The sequence below is a fragment of the Armigeres subalbatus genome, chromosome 3 (assembly GCF_024139115.2).
Source record: "Armigeres subalbatus isolate Guangzhou_Male chromosome 3, GZ_Asu_2, whole genome shotgun sequence".
Lineage (NCBI taxonomy): Eukaryota > Metazoa > Arthropoda > Insecta > Diptera > Culicidae > Armigeres > Armigeres subalbatus.
Window position 1 is genome coordinate 420,497,512 of NC_085141.1, and position 13,865 is coordinate 420,511,376.

A 13,865-nucleotide genomic window follows, 5' to 3' on the forward strand; every position below is an offset into this window, starting at 1 on the left:
TTGATTGATGCAGCTGCTCACTCCCGTGTTTGAAAAGCTCGACCGGGATCTCTTCCTTCCCAGCAGCTTTACTGTTTTCAGCTCGTCCAGCGTTGGTGGTTCCACAGCTTGACCGTCGCCGACTATGTCAATCCTGCTCCTTAATACACCTTTATTTTTACCGTTCAACAAATCTTCGAAGTGCTCCTTCCACCTGGCTGCCACCGTAGTCTTGTCTGTCAGCAAATTCCCTACTCGGTCATTGCAAATGGCGAGCACTGGCACAGTCTTATGCCGCGCGCCATTGACAGTTACGTAAAACTTAAGCATATCGTTTCTATACATGTTCTCCTGCGCTTCAGCTATCACACTCTCTTCGTGTTGCCTTTTTCTTCTGTGGTGGATTCGTTACTCATCTGCCCTTGCTACACTGTACCGCTCTCCGTTGGAACGGGTGCGAGCCACTAGCATTCGACTCCTAGCAAAATTTGTCTCGTTCGTCACTCGCTGCCACTCCTCATCAAACCAATCATTTCGTTGGCGTCGCTGTGCAGTGCCTAACACTTCCTGCGCTGTTGTAGTCACAGCTTCGTGGATATTTTCCACAATCTGTTGACGTCACCAGATCCGGTGGCATCTCCTATTCGCTCGTCCAGCTCCTGGTGGTACTGTTCAGAAACTTTTTCTACTAACAAGCGTTGGATATTGAAACGCATCGTTCTGTTGTTTCGTAAATCCGTGACGCTGGAAAGCCGCGCCCGAATTTTTGCAACTATAAGATAGTGATCCGAGTCGATGTTCGGACTTCTGAACGACCTTACATCTATAACATCCGATAAATGTTTTATCCGTGCCCAAGTTTTACATTAGACTTGATTCGAACTCTCAATGTTGCATATGCACTAATACTGATCTCTATCGTGAAAGAATCTGTGCATGATTGAGTATTTGAGAGTATGGAGAGCAACATATTGAATTGTCTGACAAACTTTGCTTCATTTAAGCGTGTGCCAATGAATCGGTAGCTTGTGAGGGGCTGAGAGAGGTTGCGTGGTGGGGTCAAGGCTCTCATAGAACTTATCCTTCACGTCATCAGGCTTATCGTTCGTTGGGGCATAGATGCTGATCAGGCTATAGTTAAAGAATTTGCTCTTCATTCTCAACAAGCAAATGCGGTCGCTTATCGGCTTCTACCGGATAACACGCTTCATCTGCTTCCCGATGCCAACTCCTTGTTCTGCTCTGTTACCGCCGCTATAGTAGATGTGGTACTTGAATGAACTGTTCGCGATGGGATCCACCGCCCGGAATTCACGTTCTCCAGTTCTGTCCCACCGTATTTCCTGGATGGCTGCCACACTCACGCTGGCTGACCTTCTGCAGCTCACGAGCCAATAGCCCAACACGTGCGGGTTCATTCAAAGTTCTCACGTTCCAAGATCCGACTTTCCGATCGTTGTCCTTTATTCGTTGCCGGGTCTGTTGCCGTTGAATCAATCCGTTTGCTCTACTTTTGCCTTTCTTGGTAACTGCAGAATCTTCGGTAGGCTACCTTACCAGGGTTGCGCTACCTACATCTCGTTGAAGGGGCTGCCTTCTCGATGCTGACACGATGCAACATGGTGTGCACAGTATAGTTTAGAGTCCCTCGCTGGCACTCGGACGATGATCAGCCGCCCCTAACATGGGGAACAGACGCTCGATCAGATTTGCATCTCCGATCTTCAATGCCGCCAATAAAGTGATTTCCCAGATCATCTTCCGTCGTCTGTCACAAATAGTAAATGAATTCAAGAGAAGTTATGAAGTCGACTTCGTTGATGGTAGCTCGACAACGGACCAGATCATTACTGTATGGCGAATCCTCCAAAAATGCCGTGAATACCAGTGAATACCAAAGTGTGGTTGTTATCCGTTTATCTAATGTGCCAAATCAAGTAAGTCAGAAAAAACTGTTTTATTGAGCTAAAGAAAAAACTCTTTCATTGCCTGCCTGCTGAAGTCAACGAAAGATGACTGCTAACAAACCGAGTCAAAGTGATTTTTCACGCAGGTTTTTTTTGCGTTTATCAGTTGAGAAGTGCATGAATCTAGCATAATGTTACTAAGATAAACTTGATACACTTTTCTAAAGGAGCAGTGATAAATATCTTAAAACGATCTAAAAACGATGTATTATCGCTGAATTATTGATTTGTTTGCGTGAGGAGTCAACGTTACATCCAGGGCTAACATTATTTTTAACTTTTTTTTTGCATTACACAAAGAGTGTAATAGGGAACGAATTAATAAATAGCACATCGAACAACTTTGAAGGTGAATTCTCTCAATGTTTATTCGTAAACAAAACTGTATAAGTCATTTTGATGTTTGTCGGTGTTAAAAAACCATGTGACTGAAACCGTCACATCTACCCTATACGACACCGGTTAAGGTACTTTGTACACATCCCAGTAAACAAGATCACAGCAGATCAATAAAGACGTGAAACCATCGTATTTATCTTCCGCTTGAATGGTTCATTGATTTTTCGACCAGACTGTAATTTTAGCTCAACCGCGTCAAAAGCGACACACTCGTCCTAATGCGCTGGACAAGCTACACGGAACAAGAAAGTTTGTGCAAAAGTGTGAAATGGCCATTGAATGTCTGAAGCATGTGCAAATGTTTAAGATCAATATCACAAGCGCAACGCGACCATTCCCCGACGCGAATGGCTGAGATCTTTCTGCTGGTGCGGGGACCAAGCCGAGCGTGCGACCGCAAAATATGGTAGGGTAATGGATCCGGTTGCTCACCCCATCGTCCTTATTTGATCAGTCGATTAACCTCAAATAAATAGCAGTCCAATGTTGAACTGTTATTGTTTTGTTCGGATGAACGCACATGTTAGCAAAAACATTCGATGAAATTCTTTCGATACGAGGTATTGATGATTTTAGGATCAGAAGATGACAAATCGAACAATTCCCCTAACTGCCCGCGTCGGGAACAGTCGCATGTCACTGTTATTAAAATCCACTTCGTGTGTTGATTGGCGACGTGGATAAACTCGATAGGAAGAATCGCTATATTTAGAAGCACTATTTAGCACAAAAAATATTGAATAGATTCGCTCTCATTTTTATGCTGATATCATGGTTTTACATTACCTCACAATGAAGCATAGACGTAGAGCAAGAAACAGATTAGCAGCTCATGACGAACCGCTACATCCAAAGTGACTCATTGTGTATTATCAATCGAAAAACAAAAATAGTGCAAATATGTATGGCATTCCCACCAATGTCGTTCCGATTACAAAAGTTCACACCTGGAGTAATTCCAAGAGGAACTTCTGGATGAATTCGGAGAAGAATTTCTGGAGACATTCTCGATTGGAGGAATTTCGGAATGACTTTCTTGTGAAATTGCTATAGAAATCACTAAAGGAATCCCCATAGGAGTTTTTGAAAAAATCTACAAGAAATTTCCGTAGGACATTCTGAATAGTTCTCTAGTGGAATTACTGGAGAATTTTTAAAAAAATCGAGAAAATCATGTGGGAATTTGATGTGGAATTCCTGGAGGAATTTCCGGTAGTAGTCCCGAAGCCGGAGGAACTTCCGGAAAACTCTGGAAAAATAATGTCGATATGATAATAAAATATGGTTCGATTAAATACCTAATTTCTGGAGGAATTAAAAAAAAAGATTTTTGAGTATTAGAGGACTTAGCTGAACAATGAGCAGTGGAACTCAGGGACAGCCGCAACAATTTGAATATTTAGTCACAACTGTTTTGCATAAAAATAACTTCGAGTGAATTTTGATGCTGCTTTCATAGTGTTATTGAAATCTATTTCAATACAGATGTTGAATAGGACAGCGTCAAAAAGCAAACATATTAGTCATCATATACTACTGCTACCAGTTGAACGGAAATGAGTTGAGTGTTTGAACGCTGATTATATTGCTTTGAGTTCAAATTAACTTCAGTCCTTCTTCGAAATTAGAATTGCTTCAAGGTTTAGTTTGTCGATTGAAAGGATCTTCAAACTATGTACCAAAAAAACATGTACGTCAAATACCATTCGTTCCCTTCTCTACAGTTTGGTATTGCACCTTTGACCTTCGATTCCGCTCTCATTTCAAGTCTCGGTAAGTTGAAGACTCAATGTGACTCAATCCTCCCAACAAACATCACCCGTTCCGAGTCAATCATATTTTAGCCTTACAAAACACATAAAGCCCCGTTACGCCGTCGTTGTAAGCCAATGCATTGATTGACTGACTGATGGACGACGACCCGACCGCAGAACGCGCATTGTTGTTAGATTACTGTTTTGTCCGAAAGACATGACGAGACTTCTATCGCGCGTCCCGAACAAATCCAGCGCTGTGTGACTGACAGAATGGAGGCTGGGCCAGCGCAATTACGGGGCCACAAATCGGCGAGAGGAGGAGGCCTGTTGGTGCCCGAGCGCGACTTAAATGGGATGCTAATGATGCAAAACGACGTTTGCCCGCCTGTCTTATGATTTATGGTTCGCGGGACGAGAGAGAGCGCGCGCGCGAGTGTTCCAAAAGTATTTCACCTCAAAAGAACATGACTGGCTGAGCCCAAAGCCGTTTCTGATGGGTGGAAGCCTTCGGTGCTCGTCTCTTCCATTGCCCTTTTCAGGTATGACGACTTGTCAATCTGCTTGTTTCTTTTTTCATAATGCCATGCTATTTTGTGCTTACAAGCACAATCCAATTGTTCCGTTAGCTGAAATGTTTGACCAAGAAATTTTCGTAATATTTTACATACGATCAACCTTGTAAAGAAGTTGACTTAACCAATCTGAAACCACTTATTTAGTGTCAGTACAATGGTATAATGATACGGGCACTCAAATATTCAAATTGAATCATGAGGTCTATGTACATAAGATTAGCCATGAAGAACTGACAAATTTCAATTTTTATTCCTCAAAATTAATATTATTAATACATACAATTTTTCACATTTTCTCTTTATTTTCTTTTTTTCTTCCAGGTAAGCCAATGAAAGGATATCTTAGATTATGTAAGTTGCAATGCCACTCTAAACATTCAATACCTGTTGCATCTCGGACTACAGATGCTGTGCAATGTAAAACATTGTACTGCAGCAGGAATATTATCTGCCAAAGGGATCCAGTAATATTTGTTCATTACATGAACTGTTCCAAGCGCTTGAGATTTTAGTCTGGCTCCGTCGGCAAACTGTTTGATTCAATTACTCTGATAAGGAAGCGCAACCACCCGAGCCCCTTCATGCTCCACCCGCACAAAATCGTTGTGCGAAGGCTAAACCAATTCATCAAATTCCCACATTATCAATTCAGCCGGGGATGTTCTATCTCCAGCAAGGAACTGCTGCTGGTGCAATCGGATAACGGACCATAGCTTCGTCGTGGGTTCAAAGATGATGGCGGATGGCAAACATACACATAATGAACCACCACTTGCTGCTTCTTGGTACTGACTAACACGCCGGTAGTGTGCAGCTGATTCTGCTGATTCTGTTGCTGCACTACTTTCAGAAGCTCAATTCAAACGATGTTTACCTGATTCCTTGTGGCCTTTGCTGATGGCCACAGTTTGCTCACAAACACTGAGAATCACATTGAAATCGAGTTTGGGGAGCGGGGGGCGGTACCGACCGTATGGTTGCGGGCAAAAGAAGCAACCTGTAAATAAAGCGAACGCAATCTGCATTCAATTCAATCAAAAGACCTACGCTTGAGAGCACTTTTGCTTCCTTCGAATTGAAGTCCCCCTCTGCGTCCCTCGCCCAAAATGAAACGACGATGGCGACGACGCCGACGCTCAACTGGAAGCACAAAGTGTGGATCCCGGTTTTGTTCCTACCCAATACTGCTACTTGCTCTCAGACGGCGTAAGACGATGCTGAACCCAAAAAAAAATGTAGGAAGAAAAACCTTAGAAGCATTCGTCGATTCAAAGCCAAACATAAGCTTTTTACGATTGATTATGTTTGCATTGCGCGCTCCTTTTGTGTGGCTGGTGGAATCTTGGTGCCTTTCCTTTCCGTAAAATACTGACGCATAAAGGGGTAGTAAGAAAAGCATCCAAAGAAAAGACAGACGACTGCGGGAAAGGTTCGATTGCTTAATGCCGGTATTGGAATACTGGCTTTAAAGTAGGGGTAAAATTACAATATTCATAGAAACATTACAAGCCTTCCAAACTTTTAGCAAATTACAAAATTACGTAAAAAACAAGTAACTCGCATGCTAAGAGTGATGTGCAGAATTCAGTTGACAACAGCTAAATTTCATTTCATAGATAAATTCTTCATTTTAACGTTAACAAAATCTGATCCTTGGTGTTGACGATCTGAGGGATTCCTTTCGTTCCAAAAAGTGCATTACTTCAGAATATTCATAATCTGTTGAACCACTGCTGGGGGTCAAAATACGATCACCCCTGAAAACTAATCCGTCTGGGGTAGATAATTCGCTCCGATACTTTTTACGTTTCGGCGTTGTGTGTGTGTGTGTGTGTTATTACAATCTAACCCCCACTGTCTGGCAGTGGCATTATGGATAGAATATTCGTGCAACCATTTTATTTATATAATTGCAAGAATCTTAGATCCGGGAGCTAGAAGGTGATAGCTCTATTGCAACTCCTATAGCCCATTTCAAGAACGCGAGCATTCCGAAGCTATAGTCGTTTACAATAAGCCCCGCATGAGTACACCCACATATCATAGAGATATCTGAAGTGTATTCAAACTTCCTGAATCAAAACTAAATCCGTTTGATTCTGGCACGTATATAGTGGTAAAAATATCATTACTGTTGCACAGGTTATGGAGATCGGCTTTATTCCAATTTATCCTGATGCTGAATATGTTTGTGCATTCACATAGCCTCAAATTATTGGCAAGGGCATTGCCCTTGCTTATAATCCATCACTCTATGCTTGCTCAAACATGCGCGTGTCTGAAACACTTTTTATGCAATATGCATCATACACTCAACGAAACCATATTCATGATGATACAAAAACGGAAAAGCAACGCGTGTCTTACGAATTTTCCCCGAAGACTGATTCGATATCTTAACTACTTCGCGACGACTAAAACACGCACTACACAACGCTTGCTCGATGGCTACTCCGAAAAAAACACGCACTGAACCGATTTAATCAGTTCTTAGTTAGTTAATAACTTAATTACCGGCCGCGCAATGCAGATCACAATATTTCGTCAGATCCCGCGATCGATCTACCGTTCGAAACCATACTTTTTACGTTTCGGCGTTGCCTGAATATTTCGTACATATTCTCACTGGCGGAGCCAGAGTTCTGGTAATGCATTTTCGGCGTATTTGGTTCATTTATAAGCGTTGAATAAATTTAAAGAAAATGTCAGACAGTTTCACGAAATTTGTATTGCATTTAAGCGGCTATAAATTATTTAATATTGTGACATTTTGGTAGGTTTCTAGCATGCAATTCTAGAGTCTCATCCGGGTTTTACCGAATGAAAATTATTTCAGGAATTCCTTCGGATACCATCGGAAATTTCACTTCCTTGGAAAGTTCTTCAATAATTCCTCCGAAAATTCTTACACAATTCTAGGCCAAAATGTCCGAAAGAATTCCAAACGAAATTTTCAACGAAACTTCAGACACTCTTAAATTTCTACAAGAATTTCTTTGGACATGCCTCTAAGATTTTTTTTCGGAATATCCTCCAGCGATTTCTCCAAAAACCATACGGAAATTGGTTCGGAGATAAATCTAGCATTTTTTTTTTTTTGAAATTCCTCAATACTTACTTACCTGATGGGCTACAGCTCTTCGATGAACCTACGCTGAATGGAGTATCCTTCTCCACTGGACTCGATCCTTGGCCAATCGCTTCCAGTCGCCCTGAACATTGAGCGCCCTCAGGTCCTCTTCAACTGCAAAAAACCATCGTGTACGCGACCTTCCACGAAGCCTGCGGCCTCTTTCGGGTTCTCTACTAAATATTATCTTCGCTTGACGTTCTTACGGCATACGAACAACGTGACCAGCCCACCGTAGTCTGCCGTGTTGAATAAGCCTAATAATATCCAGCCCTTTATACACCTGGTACAATTCGTGATTCATGCGGCGCCGCCAGATACCGTTCTCCTGTTTACCGCCGAGTATTGTCCGCAGCACCTTACGCTCAAACACTCCGAAAGTTCTCCGATCAGCCTCCTTTAACGTCCATGTTTCATGGCCGTATAAAGCCACCGGAAGAATCAGAGTAGTATACAGCGCGAGTTTTGTTTTCGTTTGCAGACTACGAGACTTAAGCTGGTTACGAAGCCGGATTTACAGCTGCAATACGCCTTTTCACCTCGCGGGTAACATCATTATCGCACGTCACCAATGTTCCAAGATACACAAATTCTTCCACCACTTCAAACTTTTCACCATCCGGCACCATTTCGCTTCCATCACCACTAATGAACCCACGTTGATTGACAGCGACCATATACTTCATTTTGCTGGTATAGATCGTGAGTCCAATCCTCGCTGTCTCCCTATTAAAAGGCACAAAAGCCTCTTCCACGGCTCGGCGATCAATTCCGATAATATCGATATCGTCCGCAAATCTCAGGAGCATATGCGATTTTGTGATAATGGTGCCGCTTCTTTGCACACCAGCTCTCCTGATCGCTCCCTCGAGCGCTATATTGAACAGTAGATTCGAGAGTGCATCACCCTGCTTTAATCCACCTAAGGTGAAAAATGACGTCGATATTTCATCCGCAATCCTTACACTTGATTTCGATCCATCCAACGTTATACGAATCATCCGTATCAGTTTCGCCGGAAAACCATGTTCAAGCATAATTTGCCATAATTCATTCCGTTTCACTGAATTGTACACCGCCTTGAAATCAATGAACAGATGATATGTCTGCAAGTTGTACTCCCGGAATTTATCAAGGATTTGTCTCAGGGTAAGAATTTGATCCGTCCTTGATCGGCCCTCAGGAAAACCTGCACAGTTAAAAATTCTGAAAAGTACATGCCATGGAAATATTTTAACCCATATTTTTGTGTTCAATAACCTCTAATTTTACATCCAACTTTTTCTTGTACGCAATATTGAATGCAAGCCCCATAGTAATGACAACCTGTAATTTTTAAAAGTGACGGAAAAATGAGTCGAATCAAACGGAGCCTTTTTGTTACATCATATATGCTGTAACATTTTTATACTGTGTGCTTGGTATTCGCTGACGAAGGACTCTTCAAGTGGTCGCAATCTGTTGAACAAAATACGGGACATAATTTTGTACGTCGAATTAAGGAGGGTTATTCCTCGGTAATTCGCCACTCCAGTCTGTGCCCTTTCTTAAAGAGAGGGCAAATGAGGCCGTCCAACCAGCTAGCAGGCATTTCCTCGTCTTCCCATATTCTCGACATAATATGGTGCAGAACTTCATAAAGCTGCTTACTTCCATGTTTGAGAAGTTCAGCCGGGAGCTGGTCCTTCCCGGCAGCCTTATTGTTTTCCAGCTCTTTAACAGCTTTTTAAACCTTATCTTGTGTAGGCGACTCCACAGCTTGTCCATCGTCGCTAATATTTATTCTGCTCACCGATGCACCGTCACTTCCACTATTCAACAATGTCTCAAAGTGTTGTTTCCACCTGGCAGCCACTTCGGTTTTATCTGTCAGCAAATTCCCTTGTTGATCGTTGCACATGACAGGAGATTGCGCTGTCTTTCTCCGCACGCCATTGACAGACTCATAGAACCTCCGCATATCGTTCTGCTTCATTTTCTCCTGCGCCTCGCTGATTACTTGTTCTTTATGTTCTTTCTTCTTCCTGCGGTGGGTTCGTTTTTCGGCTGCTCTTGCTTCCTTGTACCGATCTGTACCCGACACCAACATCCGGCTTCTGGCAACGTTCTTCTCGTCTGTCACTATCTGACACTCCACATCGAACCAACCCGGCCTGGGTCGCCTCTGTGCAGTGCCTACCACTTCTCGTGCTGTTGTTCTCACCGCTCCATGGTGAGCTCCTTCCGCCGACAATCGCTGGATATTGTAACGCATCGTTCGCTGTGATCTTTCGTTCGATACAGTTGACAACCGTGATCGAATTTTACTGATAACGAGTTAGTGATCAGAGTCAATGTTCGGACCTCTGAATGTCCGCACATCGATAACATCCGAGAATGGTGCCCATCCACCAGAACATGGTTTATCTGGTGGCAAGTTTCACCATTTGGGTGCCTCCAGGTGTGCTTTCGGATATTCTTTCGTGCAAAGTAGGTGGGACGGAAAAAGTCCTCTCTACCGACCTGAGCGTTAGCGTCTCCGATAACAATTTTCACGTCGCTAATGGTTTTCCATCGCATCACTCGCTTCATCTGCTTGCCCATCACTACGAAACCAACTCCATGCTCTGCTTTTCCGCCGCCGCTGTGATAGATGTTATACTTGAATGCAGCGTTGGTCGTGGGGTCCACGGCTCCGGATCTGGGCCATCTCCGGATCTGGGCCATCGGACTTTTTGAATAGCGGCCACGTTCACTCCAACCTTCTGCAGTTCGCGAGCCAGAAGGCTCACTCGTCCAGGTTCATTTACGGTCCTGACATTCCAGGTACCGAGTTTCCAATCATAGTCCTTATTTCGTTGCCGGGTCGGTTGCCAAAAATAACGTTCTCTTTTTCTTCTATCTCCATTTACCTCCTTACCGGGGTCGCGTTACCTACATCGCGCTGGTGGGGCTGCCACCTTAGGTATAGCTGACGCGATACAGCATTTCGTTGATCAGCCGCTGGGTACCAGGCAGACCAGACGCTGTTTGAGTCGCACCTCCTGGTGAACAGACGCTCGAGGCGTACCATCTCACTCTAGCTGATGTCAGAAGGACAACAGTGCCCAGGCTGCACTACTAGCTAAGTACACTACCCTTAGCTGGCGGTCTTTTGTCATCGGACGACCCGTGGAAGCGTGAGATAGGAACTTGTGGGGACCAGAGCTCTATTGGGCGCTCCTTCCTTGATGCCAACCCACCATTTTGCAGCTCATTTTACATACCTCAATACATTTCTTTGCAAATTCAAAAAAGGAATACTGAGAAAATTTCGAAAATTCCTTTATAAATTCTTTCATGATTTTTTTTATAAATTCCTTTGGAAATTTCATGCAACTCTTCTTAACATTCGTCCATGGATTCATTAGGAAAGTTCCCTGAAAGACCTTCCTAAATTTATCCGGAAATTCCTTAGAAACATCCTCCAATAAATCCGAAAATTCCAACAATTTTGTAGAAAGATATTTTTCGGAAACGTAATGAAGAATAAAATAGGGAATACTAAAAGAATTTTCGGAAGAGTTTCTAACGGAATTTCCAAAGGAATATCCATACAAAATTTCCCAAAGAACTCTTTAAGTAATTTTCAAATGATTCTCGAAGAAAGATTTCTTCTTAAAGATTTTCTAATTAACTTTCCAGAGGAATATTCAAAGGAATTGCTGTAAAATCAAAAGAAATCCCGGAAGAAGTTCCAAAGAAATTTCAGAGGAATCCCAAGATTTTCTTTCTAGAGTCTCCTAAGGGATTTTTTGAGAAATTACTGGAGAGTATCCTAGGAAGAATATCCTAATAAAAATTCCTGAAATAATTGCTGAAGCAATTTCTTAAAGAAGTTCGAAGGAATTCTTAAATCAATTTTCAAAGGAGTTCATGAAGAGATATCTGAAGGAATTATCCTTAAAAAAATACGGAAGTCTTTGCCGGAACAAGTTCTGTAGGTATTTCCGAAATATTTTCTATAGAAGTTCGGAATAACTATCTCCTAAGAAATTCATAAAAAAAATCGTTAATGAATTTTCTAAAGACATTTTTTAAGAAATTTCGGAAATTCGCATAACGCTGCCGTACACTAATTACGTAACCATTACGGAGCATAAGAAAGTGGAAGACCCCCTCTCCCATAAGTGCTTACGTAATTAGTGTACGACCCTTAAGAAGGATTATTCAAAGGTTTTCCTATGGGATTGTTTGAAGAGATTTCTTGGGCACATTTTATAATTACTTCTTTATATTTTTGAAGAAATATTTTACATTTCCATAAGACTTCCTGGAGCTATCTGCAAAGTAATTTCCTGAGAATTATCTAAAATAATGTCTTGAAAACATTCTTGAAGAAATGTCCAGAGGAATGTCAGAACTTCCTTCAAGAGATCCTTCGGAAATTGTCCGGAAAATCCTTAGAAATTCTTTCGAAGTTCCTGAGCAAATTCAGGCGAAATTACGGAAGCCAAGGGAATGGAATTTCTGATGAAATACCTAGAATTTTTAAAAGTATTGCTAAATTTATTCGTGAAGGAAATTTCAGAAGAGGTTTTAAAAGAATTCTTAGAAAAGCTCTTGAAGGAATTTCCGAAAGAATTCCTTACGGCATTTCTGAAGGTATTTCTGTACTCATTTACGGAGAATTTTTAAATAAATTCCTAGGAAAAAATTCTTTAAGGAATTTCCTTAAAGAAATTAACGATGGAATTTCTGGAGGAATCTTTGTAGGCATGGCTGAAACTCCTGATGTATTTTTTTTGGCGTGAAGCATGGCATGACGCCTTAATTCCAGATTGCATTAAGTAAACGATAGGCCCTTGTATTAGGTCCCCGATCACGAGAAAGTAAGAACTGGTTATGTGTTTGTGTCTACATTGAATCTAATTTTAAACTCTCATCGAGGAATGAAATGCTGTATACCTCGACAACCTCAGCTACCTTACAAAAAAAATTCGACTTAAGACGGGGGTTGAACCTGTACCCTCCACACACTCCATCTTGACTGACGCGCTAACTATCCGGACTCTATACCAGATGAGAAAAGATGCGACCAAAGGCTATCATACACAGTTCGAACAAAACCTGTAAATTTCCGTTCAAGTATATGTAACCAATTGACCTCCGTGTTTAACAACATAAAGTTATAGGTTCTTTTAAATTTACACGTGCTGTAATTTATTTGTTTATATTTTGATTGGAAAATAACATGGGGAATCGAACTTCGATCCGCAGAGTGAGAGCCTATCTCGTCATCAATCCAAGAAGTGCAATTCCAAATACAACTGCCGTACATGTCATGAGAAGCACCATTCGCTTCTGTATGATTTCACTCCAGCGAAGGTATCAGCTACGCCAGCAATGCAAGTAAGCACAACAGAGCCAGCCGTGTCGTCGAAGCCCGCTGTTTCTACAGTTTCCTCCGTTCAGCAACCGCTTCCATCCACGTCCCGCCAAGTTAACATGGCAGTCCAAACTGCATGCACCATGACGCTGCTTGAAACGGTTATTCTCAACATCGTTGACGATCACGGCATCTCGTACAAGGCTCGTGCTCTCCTCGATTCGGCATCGATGTCGAATTTCATTTCGAAACCGTTGGCGAAGATCCTCTTCAGCCGCCGGTCTAAAGTGGACGTATCCGTCGCAGGCATCGGATCCTCCACACAGAATATTAGTATTGCCATTAAAGCAACCATCGAGTCGAGAGATCGAACGATCGCGATGAAATTGCAGTTTCGTTTCGCAGCCATCGTCGGAGCTACCAACTACGCCGATCAATATTTCAGCGTGGAAAATTCCAAGCGTCGAGCTAGCAGATCCACATTTCAACGTTCCCGGAGACGTAGACCTCGTCATCGGTAGCGAAACGTAGTGGGAACTCCACACGGGACGGAAGATTTCTCTGGGTGAAGGTTTTCCGTGGGTAGTCGAAACTTTCTTTGGTTGGGCGGTCACTGGTCCCGCATCTCGCTCGGCTACCTGCATTCCACGGTTCTGCTACCTCTCCACTGCTGACGATCGACTGGAAGCCGCTCTAAGCAAGTTCTGGGAC

General features: G+C 42.5%; 1 protein-coding gene across 1 annotated transcript in view; it reads left to right on the top strand.

The window, feature by feature from the left end:
* Nucleotides 1-3,996: 3,996 nt before the first annotated feature.
* Nucleotides 3,997-13,865, top strand: part of LOC134227334 (uncharacterized) — a 125,592-nt gene continuing 115,723 nt past the window's right edge. The window contains exon 1 of the mRNA XM_062708733.1: nucleotides 3,997-4,118. Within this exon, the coding sequence (XP_062564717.1) occupies nucleotides 4,019-4,118 (100 nt within the window). The 5' untranslated portion in view covers nucleotides 3,997-4,018. The remainder of the gene's footprint in view (nucleotides 4,119-13,865) is intronic.